This window comes from Taudactylus pleione, unplaced genomic scaffold (assembly GCF_031769625.1).
Source record: "Taudactylus pleione unplaced genomic scaffold, aTauple2 ptg000090l, whole genome shotgun sequence".
NCBI lineage: Eukaryota > Metazoa > Chordata > Amphibia > Anura > Myobatrachidae > Taudactylus > Taudactylus pleione.
This window is the reverse complement of record NW_028284492.1, coordinates 5,263,453-5,283,014: the sequence shown is the minus strand read 5'-3', so window position 1 is coordinate 5,283,014 and position 19,562 is coordinate 5,263,453. Positions and strand designations below refer to the sequence as shown.

At 43.3% G+C, this 19,562-nt stretch overlaps 1 protein-coding gene across 4 annotated transcripts in view; it reads right to left on the bottom strand.

The window, feature by feature from the left end:
- The window catches only part of YTHDF3 (YTH N6-methyladenosine RNA binding protein F3), a 37,378-nt gene extending 18,973 nt beyond the window's left edge, over window positions 1–18,405 (bottom strand). Inside the window, exons 1-2 of one of the 4 annotated variants that reach the window (XM_088469319.1) lie at window positions 17,837–18,405; window positions 12,104–12,128 (exon numbers count right to left, since the gene is read on the bottom strand). In XM_088469319.1, coding sequence (XP_088325445.1) covers window positions 12,104–12,128; window positions 17,837–17,860 — 49 coding nt within the window. In that variant the 5' untranslated portion in view covers window positions 17,861–18,405. Of the gene's footprint in view, window positions 1–12,103; window positions 12,163–17,836 lie in introns of all 4 variants that reach the window. The other 3 variants (XM_088469320.1, XM_088469321.1, XM_088469322.1) reach the window with 3 other exon arrangements.
- Window positions 18,406–19,562: the final 1,157 nt, after the last annotated feature.

Here is a 19,562-nt window from a genome sequence, read left to right as displayed (position 1 = left end):
CAACATCAACAGCACGCCCCCTTTGGTGCGAGACCCGGAGCGACAGCTTGGCTGTCGCTATCTGGGTCTCACGCATGCGCACGACGGAGCTGCCTCCGTCGTGCGCACGCGCACTAGGGCACCATCGACCCGCTTACGAGCGTTCAGCGCTCGCGAGCGGGTCTGAATCAGGCCCTTAATCCCAAGAAAGACATTTCCAATGCATTTCAGCCCTGCCACAAAAGGACCCGATAACATGTTAGTGATTCTCTCGTTAACACAGGTGAGCGTGTTTTTGACGACAAGGCTGGAGATCACTTTGTCATGCTGATTGAGTTAGAACAGCAGAGGGTGGGGCTTGAAATCATTGTTCTTCCTCTGTTAACCGTGGTTAACTGCAAGGAAACACGTGCAGTCATGATTGCTTTGCAGAAAAAGGGCTTCACAGGCAAGGATATTGCTGCTAGTAAGATTGCACCTAAATCAACCATTTATCGGGTCATCTCCTAAAGTTGAGTCAGCTGCAGGTTCGGGGCACCACCAGTGTAGAGCTTGCGCAGGAACGGAAGCAGGCAGGTGTGAGTGCATCTTCACGCACAGTGAGGCGAAGAGGATGGCCTGGTGGCAAGAAGGCAGCAAAGAAGGCACTTCTCTCCAGGAAAAACATCAGGGACAGACTGATATTCTGCAAAAGGTACAGGGATTGGACTGCTGAGGACTGGGGTAAAGTTATTTTCTCTGATGATGGAAAAAACGCTTGTCCGGAGAAGGAAAGGTGAGCGCTACCATCAGTCATGTGTCTACCATCATCCTGAGACCATTCATGTGTGGGGTTGCTTCTCAGCCAAGGGAGTGGGCTCACTCACAATTTTGCCTAAGAACACAGCCATGAATAAAGAATGGTAAGAGCAACTTCTCCCAACCATCCAAGCACAGTTTGGTGACGAACAATGCCTTTTCCAGCATGATAGTTATCACTTTTGCCTTATGGCAAGGTGCTCTAAGTGGCTCGGGGAACAAAACATAAAAATTTTGGGTCCATGGCCAGGAAACTCCCCAGACCTTAATCCCATTGAGAACTTGTGGTGAATCCTCAAGAGGCGGGTGGACAAACAAAAACCCACAAATTCTGACAAACGTCAAGCATTGATAAGGCAAAATTGGGCTGCCATCAGTCAGTATGTGGCCAGGAAGTTGATTGACAGCATGTAATGGCGAATTGCAGTGGTCTTGAAAAAGAAGGGTCAACACTGCAAATATTGACTCTTTGCATAATAACTTATTGTAATGGTCAATAAAAGCCTTTGAGGGGTATTCAATATGAAAGGTTAACTTCCCTGACGAAGTTAACGTTTCATATCTGAGTTTTTTTCTGCGTAAAGGTATGGTGCGCGCTCCCGCTTATCCCCGTATTCAATATCAAATTAACGAAAACGGGAAACTCCGAAGTTGGATTTGCGTAAAGTTACAAATTTTTCCTTAAAATAATTGTAAGACCCCCTTAAAGTTGTAAAAACATGGGGGATCACTATGGGTACCCCCGTTTTAGCCTTTAATTGAAAGTCGGGGATTTAAATAGCCGCAGCAGGTGCTTTTTTCCTGACATTGAAGAAGTTATGCAGAAGAGCACTTAGGTTATTTTTTTCATTTTTTTAAGTGGTCCCATCAAATTTGGGGTACATGAAAATGGGTAGTAGCATATTTTGGTGTCCCTAAAGTAATTTTTTAAAAATTCTGCATTTGTGCACCTGCCGCTATAATTCTATTCAAGAAAACACCTGCCGCATATTTGCAGAATAGCCCTGAATTTATTTCCCTATTGTTTAACAATTTTTTCCCTTTTTTTTTTTCGCACCCCAATTTTTTGGGGTGTCCCTATTTTTTTTTTTAAACTTTTTTTGACAGTTCTTTTTTAAATGTCAATCTCAGGGGTGAAGGCTATTTTTTTTAAGCCTGCACCCCTAAACCCCAATTCTGCACTTTTTTTTCGACACCTATTCAATGGTGAAAAGTTAGCACCGTTTTTTTATCAAAGACTTGTCAAAACTGCGATAAGTCTTTGAAATTGAATAGGGTGTAAAAGTAAAACAAGTGATATTAACACAAAAACGTTAAAAAGTGCGATATTAACGCAAAAAACGATGTTATCGCACCCATATTGAATACCCCTATTTGACACTTATCAAATGCTTGTAATTTTACTTCAGTATACCATAGTAACATCTGACAAAAAGTCTAAAAACATTGAACAAACTTTGTGAAAACCAATACTTTTAGACATGGCTGTACACAGCGACACGATGTAACAATATAATGTGCGCGACGTACTCACTACACAATCCGTTGTACGACCACGCAATATAGCGTTACATGATGCATTTAGCAGCATGGCGTTGTTCATTACATCGTTCCACCTGATGTGCACAGCAGATGGGACTATGCAATGAACAACCGCCTTGCACGTGCCGATCCATGTCGAAACAATAGATTGTGCTATATATTGTGAACCCGGCTTAAGAGAACTATGGAACCAACATTGCTTTAACATTTAGATATTACAAATTTAGAAATAGACCTCTGCACACGAGAGAGAGAGAGAGAGAGAGAGAGAGAGAGAGAGAGAGACGGCATGACATGATGCATACACTTCACAAATTTGCTATAAACAGTTTTAATAACTAATAAAAATACATTTTAATTCATTGACCGGTCAAATAAAAATCACAATACCAACCTATAATGCATACACAAATATATAGAGAAAGCAACGTTGCATATTTTATATCAATAAAAACATTTAGCTTAAATAGCAGCACTATGTTTAAATATGATTGGTTCAAGGAGGTGGATCATAAACCATCCAAAAATATTTTTAAAGTCCAAAAAATATATTTTTAAAGTCCAAAAAATGTAAGAAAAAAAAAAAGGGACAGTTTCAAATCATCCACATCTGCAGTAGTTGTAATAAGCAATATCCAAAGTGTATCCAAGTTATAGCTCACAGTCACACTTTTACTTAATAAAGATTGTAACAAGCTCCATAGAACTCCATGCCAGCACTTGAATGTTACAGATTCCTTGCAGAGTCCCCCGCAAAGAATCCACGGTGGGGCTATTTAGCTGAGATGGAGTGGCAGGTTGGGGAAGAGACAACCTCCTTAGGATATAGTGTACGGCAGCTAACTTGCATGGGTATAATTCCTTCCAGCCGGATCTCAATCCCAGTCTCAGCCCCTGCAATGCAAATGTCCAGGTAATGTCCCTCTGAAATCTTCCAAATACTGCAGGTAGGTGTTTATAGGGCCCATACACCTAAACGACCAGCATAAGATCAGGTGAATGATACGTTTTCCCTACGATTCTCCCGAAGCTCCCTGGCAGTCCCTGCAGCATGTTTGTTGTTTTTCTAGCACAGGATCAGTCGTAAGATCGATCCTTTGTCTCACAGGCTCATCAGGGGCTCATCAGGGAAACAGTCATTGAAATGACTTGAAATGCCACAAGATGGATCGCATGAACAAAATAAACGGCACGATCCTCATACAGATACGACGGGCAAGATGTGCTGCACATATGGATCAGAAGACACGATTGTACGAACAGTGGGAGCGCGCATCGGATCATAATTACTAAAAAAAAAAAAAAAGACACGATTTTCACAAGATCCATCTTATGATTGCTTGAAAATCGTGTAATCGTCCAGAAATCGTGTAGGTGTATGGGGGCTATTAGAGGTATCCCAAGTGGGTCCAATGTTGTCCTCTAACCGGTTTCGCTCCACACCATGGGGGCTTTATCAAAGAGTCATTTAGATATTACCCAATGACAGGTTAGCTCAAAAAGTGAATATTAAGCTAATCTCAAGTGTGCAAGGTAGGTTATTAGGAGGTTGAAACCCACTTATTAAACAAAACAAAAAAAAACGTAGAAAATGCTGTTAAAACAGTTCAAGAAATTGAAAATCTGCTTCATTCAAGAACATACTGAATATAAATCACCCTAATCAGAGAATTTACCAGGGAATCACAACCACTGGAAAAAAAAAATAAAAAAAAAATCACAAGGGCACCTGCTGTGATCTTGGGAGTCATTTAATAGCAGACAACCATTAAATGTGCGTAGTTAGGTAAGAGAACAGAGCTACATGAGAGTGTCATATAGTACATGATGTGAGAGGCAAGTGGTGTAATACTGGAATAGTACCCCAACAGCACAATGTGGAAATATGAGAATCCTGTAAGACTAATGTAAGAATATTAGTGTGTCAAACACAATCTGAAATTGGATCCCTCAAGTCTGGAGAGAACAGCATCTTACATTTTGACATGTTCATGGGCAGGGATGTTTTGTAGCTCAAGAACCAAATTCAAGTTTCATATTTTTGTCCAGTAATAAGTTGTTTCGATGTATGCCGATGAGCCAAACATTACCACCTGCCTAGTAGGAATCGGTATGAACCGCCGGTCCCCTGGCCGGCGTTTGGAATCCCGTCAACCAGGAGGCTGGCAGAGGAGACAATACCGATCGTCTAAGGTAAGTATACACTAACCTAATTCTAACCCCCTAACCCTCCTTAGGGTGCCTAACCCTAACCTTCCCCCCCAGTGCCTAACCCTAATTCCCCCTCTAAGTGCCTAACCCTAACCACCCCTTCCAGCCGCCTAAACCTAAGTCCCCTGGGGGGGGTGCCTAACCCTAAGTCCCCCCCGGGGATGCCTAACGCTTACCCTCCCTCCCCCTAGCCTAACCCTAACCTCCCGGGAGGGTGCCTAACTCTAAGTCCCCCCCGGGAATCCTAAACCTAACCCTCCCTCCCCCCCCTGCGGCTGTCCGCAGCAGCGCCCGGCATCACTTCAATCGGGATGCCGGGCACGGGTAAAATGACCGGCGTCTACATTTAACCCTCGCCGAGATGTCAGTCAGGAAGACGGCTATTGGTATAATGTAAGCCGGCTTCCTGATTGCATACCGCCTAGTATGAGGTTGCTCCTCCATATGGCACAAAAATAGCTCTGATCCACTGAGGCAGAGAATCTACAAGACTCTGAAGGTGCCCTTGTATCATCTGGTACCAAGATGTTACCAGGAGATCTTTTAACTCCTACAAGTTGCGAGGCAGAGCTGCTGCGGATCGGACATGTGGTTACAACACATACCACAACTGCTCAATTGGACTGTGATCTGGGCGAATATGGCAACTTAAACTCTACATCATGTTCAACCAACTATTCTTGAATAATCCGCAGAGTGCATTTTACTGTTCAAACAGGCCATTTCCAACAGAGACTATCGTTGCCATGAAATTATGTTCTTAGACAGCATTGAGGTTTAGGAAGAACAAAACATCCAATTAACATCCCCCATGAATCACCGGAACCTGGGTTTACCAGAACATTGACCAAAGTATCATACTACCACCACTGGCTTGTTTTCTCGCAATGCATCCTGGTGCCACTGCTTCCCTAAGTAAATGACACACATACCTGTACATGACGCAGTAAGATTCATCGGATCAGGTAACCTATTGATCCAGTGTACAGTTCCAAAATACATATGTGCATTGTAGGCAATATTGTTGGTGGACAGGGGTTAACCTGTGTCTACGTAGCTGCATAAACAGCAGGGATTGATGCACTGAATGTCATGACACATTACTCTCATCAACTTCATTAACATTTTCTGCAATTTGTGCCACACAAGCCCTTTTGTTGGTTCATACAAGATGGGATAGCCTTTCTTCACCTCTCCCATCGATAGGTCTTGGCCACCCAATGCCCAGTCGGTGTTTGGCTGTTTTTCCCTCCTTAGTCCACTGTCTGTACTCCCCACCGACCTTGAGCACCCCACAAGCTTTGCCAATTCGGGAATGCTCTGACCCAGTAAGGCCATAAACATTTTGGCTTATTCAAGGTCACTCGTGTCTTTACATCATGCCATCGTTTCTGCATTCAATGCGTGGACTATGAGTACCTAATATCAGCTTACTGTCTAATATATCTCTTGACATGTGTAATTTTTAAAAGACAGTCAATGTCATTTGCTTCATATGAGAGTGGTCATGTGTTGGCTCGTTCGTGTATATAAGCCTTTTTTGGTAGCATGTAGAACAGTCTTAAAGTAGACACACAAAAAATGTGCCTCACTTGCAAGACTGTCCATACAAATCTGCATAAAATACCAAGCAATATCAGCACTCATGTGGAATTCGAGTTACTTGGTAGAACATGACAATACATTGCTCAATTCAATCTCCATTTGGAAACAAAAAGGATCAAACACTTAGCTGCCCTAAAAACAACAGTGCTGTGTCAAATTTTACCAAAAGTACCAACACGATAAGAAATGTTATCAGAACATGGGTAATTATCTTTTGGAATCACTTGCCATTTTCATACGCATTATATTCACAATTAGTTTGCAGTAATACACTGAAAAAAACAAAACTTCACATTTGACCTAATCTAGCAACATTTTTCTCATTCAGAATGAACCTTGTGTAAATATTATTTACTATTGCAACACTGCACAAGAACATGAATCAACAAGACAAAGTAAAAAGTTTTGCAGTTGCGAATGCTCATGGACAATGCAACTCTCAAAAGCTAGAGTGCAACACAGTGACGGGGTGTAAAAATAGTTGGACAATAACTGACAACTTGGCTGAGACTGGGTCCGTTAGAAAATTAAGTAGTTTGCCAGCTAATTGTGTAAGCCCCGGACCAACAGATTGGCCGCCCATACCACACAATTTAATGAACGACGGAACGATACCTCATTCCGTCCATCATTAAAATGTACAGCCGCACACACGATATCATTTGACTGACTGTGCAGCAGGTCAAACAATCTCGTATGTCGTCCACGGGAGTGGGCATTTGTGCAGTTTTCGCAAATAAGCGCTATAGCGCGTATTTTACTCGGGATTGCCACTTAAAAAGTGGCCGGGTCCCCGGTAACGCGCTGTGCTGCGGACAATCCCTGACAGGCTGTCAGGGATTGGCCGAAGCACATCGCGTGCCAAGGGGCCCGGCACACCTGCCCTGCAGATAAAAAAAAAATACCCCAGCTCTGTCATTCAAATAGACGTTGGGCGCGAGCCAATTGGAGCTTGCAGACGGCAGCCAATCATCAGCAGCTGCCAGTAAACGGGCTCTCATTGGCTTGCGGCTGGCGCCAGGTTAGAATGACAGTGAAAGGGTGCCCTCTGCTGCCTCAGTGTTCTCCCCACGCTTTATTTGCCAGTAAAAATCCCCCACCACGCTTTGTCGGTAAAAATCCCCTACCGCCCGGCGGTTGAGCTGCACTGAGACAGGGGCGGAACTAGCAGTGGTGCATTGCACCGGGGCCCGCACCCGCCGCTAGTGTCCCCAGGGCCCCACAAGTGTAGGGCAGACTGCAGTGAGTAGCGGTCTGTCCTACACAGAAACTAACACACAGCCGCCAGCGGCAGCTGTGTGTTTGTCATAGCAGCGCAGCCAGCCAATGAGAGTCATGCAGACTCTGATTGGCTGCTGCGGCCACGGAGAGAGCCGGCTGGAGCTCACTCATGAGCTCCCATTCCGGCTCCACCCGCAGCGGTTGATCGTCTCTCCCATAGTGCAGAGCGGGCCGGGAGCAGCGGACAGCGGCGGTCATCGGCTGGAGCGGGGATCAGGTAAGTTGTCTATTTTTTTTGTGTGAGTATGCGTTACTGTATAAAGGGGGCTACTACTGGGGGCACTGTATAAAGGGGGCTGCTACTGGGGGCACTGCATAAGGGACACTAAGCCTGGGAGTACTGCATAAAGGGCCAGTCTGGGGGCACTATTTAAGCCTGGGGGCACTACATAAGGGAACAGTCTGGGGGCACTACTTCAGCCTGGGGGCAGTGCATAAGGGCAATGCATAAAGGGGAAAACTACCGTAGGCACTGTATAAAGGGCACAAATACAGGGGGCACTGCATAATGGGCACTTTTGACTAAGAGCCAGCGGGGGAGCAGCCTGAGACCTGTTGTGCTGGATTGGTAAGGGAGATACTCCTTTTCCCGGTGCGCATAATTGCGAAGGACCCCACCCGGCTACTTTTTGATGCCATCCAGCTGGAAAAAAAATTCTGGGGAGAACACTGTGCCTGGACTCCTGGAAGCCCCACACCAGTCAGAGGCAGCAACAGACGTAGGAACCGGAGCGATGGTTAGTGACGGTGGGGAGCCTGCAGGATGGGAGTCTCCCATTGGTTGCCGGCCTGCCTGTCAACCCCGGGGGCGGAATTCTTCCTTCATTTAGCGTGCGCTCCTGCGTGCAGCACCCGCCATCTTCACACTGCATGGTCAGCCATTTCCCAGCAGCAGATCCTGGTCACCCGTTCCATAACAATGACAGGGTAAACATGTTTGACATATTATTTACATCTATCTACAAATGTAATGATAACATCCAGGCTGCTTTCTTTGAAATTGAGGTGTGGTCACTGCTGTCAACTCCCTAACCATGATGCCTGCACCTCTGTGGCTTGATGCATTATACTGCCAGTTACAGGAAAGTAAGGTTTGCAGGAGTTACTGCCTATTGGCATATATAAGGGACTAGTATTTGACCAGTTATTTACAGGCCGTTATGTAGTGTGGCCAGTGCTGCATAGTAGCCTTTTCTGCCCTGGCTGCAAACTTGTCCTGTCCGTCTGTCCCAGCAGTGGGAGCCAATGGTGGAACGCACACCCTGGCTACCACTGCAAATGATGGAGACGGAAAAGGCCATAGCAGATTTGCACATAGACTAGTATTACACACTCTGCTGTATGATGTGTCACCCAAGCCTTAATCCCAGACACTTAAATGTGCCTGCGCTACAGGGCTCTCATCTGCAATATTCCTGATTTAAATGTCGATTTCAGAATATTACATAGCTGATTATAATTCTCTCTGCCTTTAGCCTGAGCTCTACCTCAACTGCTACCTGCCCATAGAACTGTCCCAACTGCTGCCTGCCCTCACCCCCCATAATATATGAAGGGACTCAGAAACAGAGAAGTAAAACCCCAATTTTTTAAAGTGAGGTCCCCAGGAGCCACAATTTTTTTTTGCTCAGCGCGATCACTGATTGTGCATACACATTAGACGATATGCACGATTTTCATTTCGACATGGCAAATTGTGCCAATATCGTTCTAATATCTACCCGGTCTAAGTATCAAAAAAGTTACACTAGTATAATCACTTAGCTCTTTAATAGTGGCATAGAAGATATTACAGGGTGAACAGTGCTGTGCAATGGAATCAGGTATAGGACATATAATCACATTGCCCCGCATTCATCTGACGAAAAATACAGCATAAGCAGGACTCCAAACCGTTCTAATGACAAAACTCTAATCTATCACTATGAGGAACACAGACAAATGGTGTAAAGACCCTCAACAGTGTTCAGAGAAGTGTAGCGAGTACAGACAGTGTTCCTCCTACTGATTAACAGACAGCAATTTTGAATGCAGCGCAGTGTATAATGAGCAGAGGAAAGTCCGCAACCTTAGAAAAAGATCAGCTACAGTAGATGCAGATACATAATTTCCCTATAAGATAGACAGACAGGTGTATGCAAACTTGGGGGTGGCACTCCTAGTAAATTGCTTCTTAATCGCTAAATGAACATTTATTATAATCTCTGCTGGGTACAAATTCTGTTATTCAGTGCATCTCCACATATTTATTTGCAAAATGACTATTTGCTGTAATTAAAATATATAATTAAATGTTAAAAATAATGAATCTCACGTATGGCAACAAAAATAGTTTGCCCATCTGTAAATGGTAACTTCACTTAGCATATATCACAGATTCAAATTATTTTTTCTAGCTAAGAGATTTATTTAAGTTTATATATTTTTTATCCCTGATCTTCCTTGCTGAACTCCTCAAACGCAGAAATCTTCTTTGTTGCATACACTGCCTGTCTGAGATCTTCCTACAGATTTGTAATACTATCCAAGAGGTGACCTTGAAGTCTGTTCCAAAACCTTAATCTTTTGTGCCTGCAAGTTCTTCATGACCAATTTTGAAGTATATATATCATCAGTTTGCTGAAATATTTTTCATGTTTTTAGCTTCGATTTCTTCACAGATTAGGAGATCTATTCTAGTATATGTTGGCATTTAGTTCAATCCATTATTCCGTCCACTCGGACAAGAACTTGTGCGCACCATCTGCCACAGGAAAACAAAAAAATTATGGATCCCCCCCAATGTGTAAAGTTTGGCAAGGCTGTGTTTATTATGCAAACTCTTCTCCAAATATATAATTTGTGATAGTTGACAAAAAGTTAAATTTTTCCCTCTGTCCAAGCATAAAGTTTAATTTTTGTGCAATGAATGCTGTTACTGGGGAGCACTGTGCCGGTCCTTTGGGTTGTGCTTTATATAGCTGGCCAGTTTACAAGCAGCTGTTACTGATTGTTGTGGATCTTCCTTCATCTCCAACAGTTCCCCCTGAGCAGCCATTTTCCAATACTGTTTCTGACAATGGAAAACCCTAATGGGAAGCATTTAAGGACGTGGTACAAAATGTTGATATGGTCTGAATGGCTACATGTTCAATTTTCCATAGAGTGATCAACTAATACTAACCACAGTCTAACCATAACCCCAAAATCTGCCAACATTTTTTTAAATCAATTCCCTGCTTTCCTTTATTTTTAAGTCCTAAATCAACTGATTAAAATGGGCCCATAGTTGTTGAATGTAGGCACAACATCCTGAGAGGTTAGAAGAGTCAGAGTCATTTTTTAACTTTTGAATAGTCTTCACTCTGTCTTAGCTTAAAGCTTAAAAAAGGACAAATCAAGTTTTGAGGTATTAAATAGAAAGAAAAAAAAATAACACCACAAAAACATTATCTGGTAATGTGCCCAAATCTTTGCACATGCCACATTCACTGCAATTTTTTATTTTTGGGGCTTTTTTAAAGCAGTGTAATAACGTTAAAAGACAATGGACCATTTTCAATTTGAGCTGAAAAGTACGAGGTCATACTTTTCGCCATCATCGCCGTTTTAGGAGGGGATAAAGTATTGGGCGTGTGCCCGCTTATCCCCGTATTCAATTAGGAATCAGTGAAAAAGGGACCTGGCGGAAAAGTAAAGTCCTGTCACTTTAGGGGTAATCAGCCTGTCACCCCCCAAAAGATAGTCTCACATGTGGGATCACTATGGGTACCCCTGATTTTGCTTACTGAAGGTAATCAGTGTTTTTAAATAGCCGCGGCAGGTGCATAAATATGCCTGTGAAGAAGTGGTGAAGAATAGCAATTATCTTTTTTTTTTGGAAAAAACAAAACAAAACCTAGTCCCATCAAATTTGGGTACATGAAAATGGGTGCAACCATATTTTTAAGTCCCTAAAATGGTTTATTAAAATTCTTCAAAAAAATCCACCAGCTGCATTGCCGCCAAAATGAAAGTACCTTTTTTGGGGTGTCCTGAGAATTTTTTTTTACACAGATTACTTTAAAGGAGACATTCCAAAGGCTGCAGGCTATTTTTTTTATTCTGCACTTTTTTTCATCACATACAGTGGTGAAAACTTATCCCCGTTTTATTTAAAAAGAGTTTTCACACCTGCGAAAAAATTCTTTGTAATTGAATATGGGGATAAGTGAAACTGGCGAAAATGACATCATCGGTGAAAAATTATCGCCGATAACAGACTTTTCGCCTCTAATTGAATATGGCCCAATGTGTGTTTAAATACCTCTAATACTGAAAGGGAAAAAAACATTCAATTTCAGCTGCACTTCAGTATTGAAGTTTAAGGACAATTTTCCCCTAAAAATTAGGCATGTCACAGACCTGCGCAGGCATTTAATGCAAGTCCTTCCTGCATATATGTAGCACACACATCTGCCATCCTGACTACTTTCAGGGAGAGAATCCATCCTTGTGTCTCACACTAGTTTTTCAATATCAATGAACTAGGATGTCAAATGATTATTTGACAATTCACAAACGGCACTCCAATTTGCTACAGGAGAAGGCACTGTGAAAACAATTTCAATATAAAACAATTCTCAACTGAGTGAACACAAGACGAGGGTTACTACATAAGGAAAATACATTTTTCTAGGTTTTATTTAAATAAAAACCACTCACATACCTTTGTTTCCCTGTCCTTTAGGTCTCTGCAACAACGTGGAAAAAGAAAGAAAAAGGTCACTGGAATTAAATACACAGAAAATCCTTTAGAAGTTAGAACAGACACCTCTACTTCATAGTAATAAAATAATTACATTTAAAGATGCTATCATTTCTCATGCCCCATTCTTTATATAATGAGAGAATGTATTAATACTGTTGATAGCCAACATGGCTGTTCTGAGACATACTGATGTGTTAAAAGTATTAACAAAAAATAATTGAGTTTATTAGATTTTTTTTTTTTACATACTGTTGCAGCCACAAGCATAAAAATATAAAAGTACAATATAATGGAAATGATCTCACAAATAAAATGGAACCCTATTTTAAATCTCCATATAAATGAAAGATTGATGGCTAATTATTGTTCTATATATTATACAGAAAGGGAAGTTACTGAAGTCCTGAGATATAAAAGCACAATGCTGTAGGACAGGATTTTGAAATCTGAGAAGTTGTCTAATACTAGTACATTGTACAGTATTGCATTAGTCCATACACTACAAAGGTTCTCACAAAACACTATCAATACAGATATTATTTTCATGAGAATTAACAAGTTAACATTACTTGTCCATTAAGTATAGATATAGAAAAGTTCCAAAACGTCCACTTTTTATATAGAAAGTTAAGTTTTTTTTGCTAGCTGTAAGTGCTCCTGTCATTAATACAGCTTATTTATTAATGAAAAGCTACCACATGCCAAACAGCAGGACTTGAGTAATTTGCCCATGCACATTAGATAAGCGCCCATTCGGCAATCAGAACAAGTGGACACATCTACGTTCACTAAATGCTTCAAGTGAAATCATAAAATGACCACAGAGTGTTTCAATCAAATGTATTACCATCAAGTATCACCCAAGCTTGGGGCATCCCCCCAATAGCTTAATATAGCAGCATGTGTGGTCATCTTAAGATGCATTACAAATAATAAGATATTCCTAGAGTCACCCTCAGGAGGCATAAACTGGAGGACCAAACAAGCTGCAATCTCTATGTTGTGGCTTGTGATGGCCACATCACTGTAGTTTTCATCTGGAGGGGAGAGAAGGGTCATCTCCATGTCTATCTCAGCTAGGGGGAGGGACAACAGACAAATATTCATGCAGCCTTAAATCAGAGAATTACCTTTCACAGAAATAAGTGGTTCATGACATCCTGTGCTAAGTAAAAGAGAGGGTAAAACAGCATAGCTCCCCTTCATCTAGAAAATACCAAGTATTCTCTTACACATTACTATTCTAATCTGCAATGGGTGTATGATGATTTTGTTTCAAATGGGCTGGGACAGCTCAGGCCAGAGCACTTGGTGCTGGCACAGCCCTGGGCAGAAACTTGATGTATGCATAATATTTCAGAACAGGGAAAGTAAGATAACATTGCAATATGGGGAATGTAAGATAACATTGTAGAACAGGGAATGTAGGATTATAACATTTTAGAAGGGCATATAACATTGTAGAACAGGTGATGTAGGATTATAACATTTTAGAAGGGCATATAACATTGTAGAACAGGGGATGTAAAATGATACCATTGTAATAAAGGGGATGAGGCATAACATTCTAGAACAGTGATTGTACGATTGTGACACTGTAGAAGAGGGAATAAAGAATAAAGTAAAGGAGGACAGCGCTGCAGAAGAGGGACGAAAGCAAGGAGGACAGCGCTGCAGAAGAGGGACGAAAGCAAGGAGGACAGCGCTGCAGAAGAGGGACTAAAGCAAGGAGGACAGCGCTGCAGAAGAGGGACGAAAGCAAGGAGGACAGCGCTGCAGAAGAGGGACGAAAGCAAGGAGGACAGCGCTGCAAAAGAGGGACGAAAGCAAGGAGGACAGCGCTGCAGAAGAGGGACGAAAGCAAGGAGGACAGCGCTGCAAAAGAGAGACGAAAGCAAGGAGGACAGCGCTGCAGAAGAGGGACGAAAGCAAGGAGGACAGCGCTGCAGAAGAGGGACGAAAGCAAGGAGGACAGCGCTGCAGAAGAGGGACGAAAGCAAGGAGGACAGCGCTGCAGAAGAGGGACGAAAGCAAGGAGGACAGCGCTGCAGAAGAGGGACGAAAGCAAGGAGGACAGCGCTGCAGAAGAGGGACGAAAGCAAGGAGGACAGCGCTGCAGAAGAGGGACGAAAGCAAGGAGGACAGCGCTGCAAAAGAGGGACGAAAGCAAGGAGGACAGCGCTGCAGAAGAGGGACTAAAGCAAGGAGGACAGCGCTGCAGAAGAGGGACTAAAGCAAGGAGGACAGCGCTGCAGAAGAGGGACTAAAGCAAGGAGGACAGCGCTGCAGAAGAGGGACTAAAGCAAGGAGGACAGCGCTGCAGAAGAGGGACGAAAGCAAGGAGGACAGCGCTGCAGAAGAGGGACGAAAGCAAGGAGGACAGCGCTGCAAAAGAGGGACGAAAGCAAGGAGGACAGCGCTGCAGAAGAGGGACGAAAGCAAGGAGGACAGCGCTGCAAAAGAGGGACGAAAGCAAGGAGGACAGCGCTGCAGAAGAGGGACGAAAGCAAGGAGGACAGCGCTGCAGAAGAGGGAATATAAGGAGGACAGCGCTGCAGAAGAGGGAATATAAGGAGGAAAGCGCTGTAGAAGAGGGAATACAGTAAAGGAAGATAAAACTGTAGAAGAAGGAATATAGGAGGATATCAATGTAGGATAGGGTTTGTAGAAGGATATTATTTTGTATAAGAGGGTCTGCTGTAGGAGGAAAGCCTGTATAAGAGGAGCTGTACTGTAGGAGGAAAGCCCTGTATAAGAGGGGCTGTGGGAGGATAATAAGGGATGAATAGGATGATAACTGTAGATGAGGGGAAAAACAGAACTAGAACACTAAGATGAGGGGATGTAGAGAAATAGAACACTAAGATTAGGGGATATACAGGAATAGAACACTGTAATGCTGGCCATCCACTATAAAATTTTCTGTCAGGTATCTGGCTGGTTGGAATGAAAACCTGGTAATATATGGGAGCAAACGAGTCGATCATATGGTTTTAAACACTGAAAAAAAGGACGAAAAAAATTGTGCAAATTGGTTAAATTTGTGTGTTTTAACCAATTTATCTGAACAACCATTTTTGGCTATTTTCCAGTGTTTGTGACTATCATTTGCTCCCATACATTACCAGGTTTTCATTCCAACCGGCCAGATATCTGACAGAAAATTGTATAGTGGATGCCCAGCTTTAGATGAGGGGATATACAGGAAGGGAACACTGTAAGGGGAGGGGATATACAGGAAGGGAACACTGTAAGGGGAGGGGATATACAGGAAGGGAACACTGTAAGGGGAGGGGATATACAGGAATAGAACACTGTAAGAGGAGGGGATATACAGGAATAGAACACTGTAAGAGGAGGGGATATACAGGAATAGAACACTGTAAGAGGAGGGGATATACAGGAATAGAACACTGTAGATGAGGGGATATGCAGGTTTATAGAACACTGTAGATGAGGGGATATACAGGACTAGAACACTGTAGATGAGGGGATATACGGGACTAGAACACTGTAGATGAGTGGATATACGGGACTAGAACACTGTAGAAGAGGGGATATACAGGACTAGAACACTGTAGAAGAGGGGATATACAGGACTAGAACACTGTAGAAGAGGGGATATACAGGACTAGAACACTGTAGAAGAGGGGATATACAGGACTAGAACACTGTAGAAGAGGGGATATACAGGACTAGAACACTGTAGAAGAGGGGATATACAGGACTAGAACACTGTAGAAGAGGGGATATACAGGACTAGAACACTGTAGAAGAGGGGATATACAGGACTAGAACACTGTAGAAGAGGGGATATACAGGACTAGAACACTGTAGAAGAGGGGATATACAGGACTAGAACACTGTAGAAGAGGGGATATACAGGACTAGAACACTGTAGAAGAGGGGATATACAGGACTAGAACACTGTAGAAGAGGGGATATACAGGACTAGAACACTGTAGAAGAGGGGATATACAGGACTAGAACACTGTAGAAGAGGGGATATACAGGACTAGAGCACTGTAGAAGAGGGGATATACAGGACTAGAACACTGTAGAAGAGGGTATATACAGGACTAGAACACTGTAGATGAGGGGATATACAGGACTAGAACACTGTAGAAGAGGGGATATACAGGACTAGAACACTGTAGAAGAGGGTATATACAGGACTAGAACACTGTAGATGAGGGGATATACAGGACTAGAACACTGTAGATGAGGGGATATACAGGACTAGAACACTGTAGAAGAGGGGATATACAGGACTAGAACACTGTAGAAAAGGGGATATACAGGACTAGAACACTAGATGATGGGATATACAGGTTTATATTACACTGTAGATGAGGGGATATGCAGGTTTATAGAACACTGTAGATGAGGGGATATACAGGACTAGAACACTGTAGATGAGGGGATATACAGGACTAGAACACTGTAGATGAGGGGATATACAGGACTAGAACACTGTAGAAGAGGGGATATACAGGACTAGAACACTGTAGATGAGGGGATATACAGGACTAGAACACTGTAGATGAGGGGATATACAGGACTAGAACACTGTAGAAGAGGGGATATACAGGACTAGAACACTGTAGAAGAGGGGATATACAGGACTAGAACACTGTAGAAGAGGGGATATACAGGACTAGAACACTGTAGAAGAGGGGATATACAGGACTAGAACACTGTAGAAGAGGGGATATACAGGACTAGAACACTGTAGATGAGGGGATATACAGGACTAGAACACTGTAGAAGAGGGGATATACAGGACTAGAACACTGTAGAAAAGGGGATATACAGGACTAGAACACTGTAGATGATGGGATATACAGGTTTATATTACACTGTAGATGAGGGGATATGCATGTTTATAGAACACTGTAGATGAGGGGATATACAGGACTAGAACACTGTAGATGAGGGGATATACAGGACTAGAACACTGTAGATGAGGGGATATACAGGACTAGAACACTGTAGAAGAGGGGATATACAGGACTAGAACACTGTAGAAGAGGGGATATACAGGACTAGAACACTGTAGAAGAGGGGATATACAGGACTAGAACACTGTAGAAGAGGGGATATACAGGACTAGAACACTGTAGAAGAGGGGATATACAGGACTAGAACACTGTAGATGAGGGGATATACAGGACTAGAACACTGTAGAAAAGGGGATATACAGGACTAGAACACTGTAGATGATGGGATATACAGGTTTATATTACACTGTAGATGAGGGGATATGCATGTTTATAGAACACTGTAGATGAGGGGATATACAGGACTAGAACACTGTAGATGAGGGGATATACAGGACTAGAACACTGTAGATGAGGGGATATACAGGACTAGAACACTGTAGAAGAGGGGATATACAGGACTAGAACACTGTAGAAGAGGGGATATACAGGACTAGAACACTGTAGAAGAGGGGATATACAGGACTAGAACACTGTAGATGAGGGGATATACAGGTTTATAGAACACTGTAGATGAGGGGATATATACAGCAATAGAACACTATAGATGAGGGGATATATACAGGACTAGAACACTGTAGATGAGGGGCTGTAGGATTACACTACTGTTAGCAGACAGGAGGATGAGTGAGGCTGGGGCAGTAGAGCAGTGAGTGTAAGACACATAGGCCGCCTCCTCCTTCTCGGTTACCTGATCCACGCTGGTCGCAGACATTCTCCTGTGGAACCAGAGATGATCGGAGGCCGCCGTGTGATCCGCACCCTGTATATCACCGACCAGATAGTCTATGGGGTTTTAGAGAGCCGGGTCAGGGCGTGCAGCTACGTGTGCCTGGGCCTGGTGAGCCTCTCCTCATACACACCGGGCTATGGACACCATGTAAGGGCAGCAGCCACTAAACCGTGTATTTAGATCTATGCACATCACACAGACAGCTGTACTATATGTATGTGTGATGGGTGACAGCCACCAGCCCTGTATTATATATATATGTATGTAATATGTGCATACACCTACAGGGCACTAGTGCGGCGCAGTGTCTGGCTGGGCGAGCGCTGCTGTGTATGGGGACACACGGGGAGCGGTGGGGACCTCGGCGGTCTCCTCTCTCTGGCGCTCCTCGCCCCCCCGGCTCTGACTCTGGCTCAGGACGGGCTCTCTCCTCTCCACAATGGCGGACGAGGCCTCGCACTCTCACTTCCGGCTCCCCCTGACCTTCCGCCGTGACGTCACTGCCCGAACCATTTCCCGGTCACGTGACGGAGGGGGTGGGCGTGGTCCGGCAACAAGCCATCAGGCCTGGCTGCTCAGGTAACACCAGCAGGTGTCAGTGAGTGTCACTCAGTCTCCACTAGAAGTGCAGCCAGTGCGCGATCGCTGGGATCACCCTGTACCTTCTATAATACAGGCGCTGTAAATCCCAGCTTGTGCTGCTGTATAAAGAGACACAGACAACCTGTGTGACTGACCATCTGCTGTGGATCTACATGTGCCAGTATGTTCAGCCATATATAAAATAATTACATTTGTCATCAGGCATCAGTTGTAGACAACCTGTTACCAAAGTTCTCTGACCCAGCATGTTTGGCCTTATAATACAGCTATATAACTATGCCTTTAATGAATTTGCTTATATGGGCACACATTTTATTCTTAATGCAACATTTGCAAGGTTATAAGGAAGTATACCTAGCTGCAACCAATATCTGGACTAAACTAACAGGTTGTGGTGGGCCATTTATCGGAATCATGAGGAACATGAAAGGACGTCTAACCTTTCTACATACTTTTATGTTCCTCATGATTCCGATAAATGGCCCACCACAACTCTTTATTTTAATCCAGACATTGGTTGCAGCTGGGTATACTTATAACCTTGCAAATCCTGCAAATGTTGCATTGACAATAAAATGTGTGCACATATAAGCAAATTCATTAAAGGCATAGTTACATAAAAAACAATTAGCACTGGTTTCATTCAGCCGCCATATTGTCTTCACGCAGCCATATCATTCCCTTCTCTGAAACTTCTCAGTTTCACTATCTGAACATACTACTCACACAAATCAAGAAGGTTCCTTTCAAATGATCACTAGGGAGGAGTAGGTAGACATGCGCCAAAGGAAAAGGGTAAATTGGATTAGGATAGAATGGATTGTATGCTAATACTCATCGTACCAGACGGGGTGTCCCTATATTTTATATGAACCTTCCGGTGTGGCTAAGAAATGTATAATATAAGTAGTTGAAGCTTGCAATTAATTCATGTGTAACATATTCGTCATTTCCTCCGCTACCTCCCTCATCACCTAGCTCATATATTAAGTTCTCATGTATGACAACTTATTCGCTCAGACAATGATAGATATCAGCTGGCTGAGGGGAACACATATGCAACAGCGCCAGCCCGACGTGG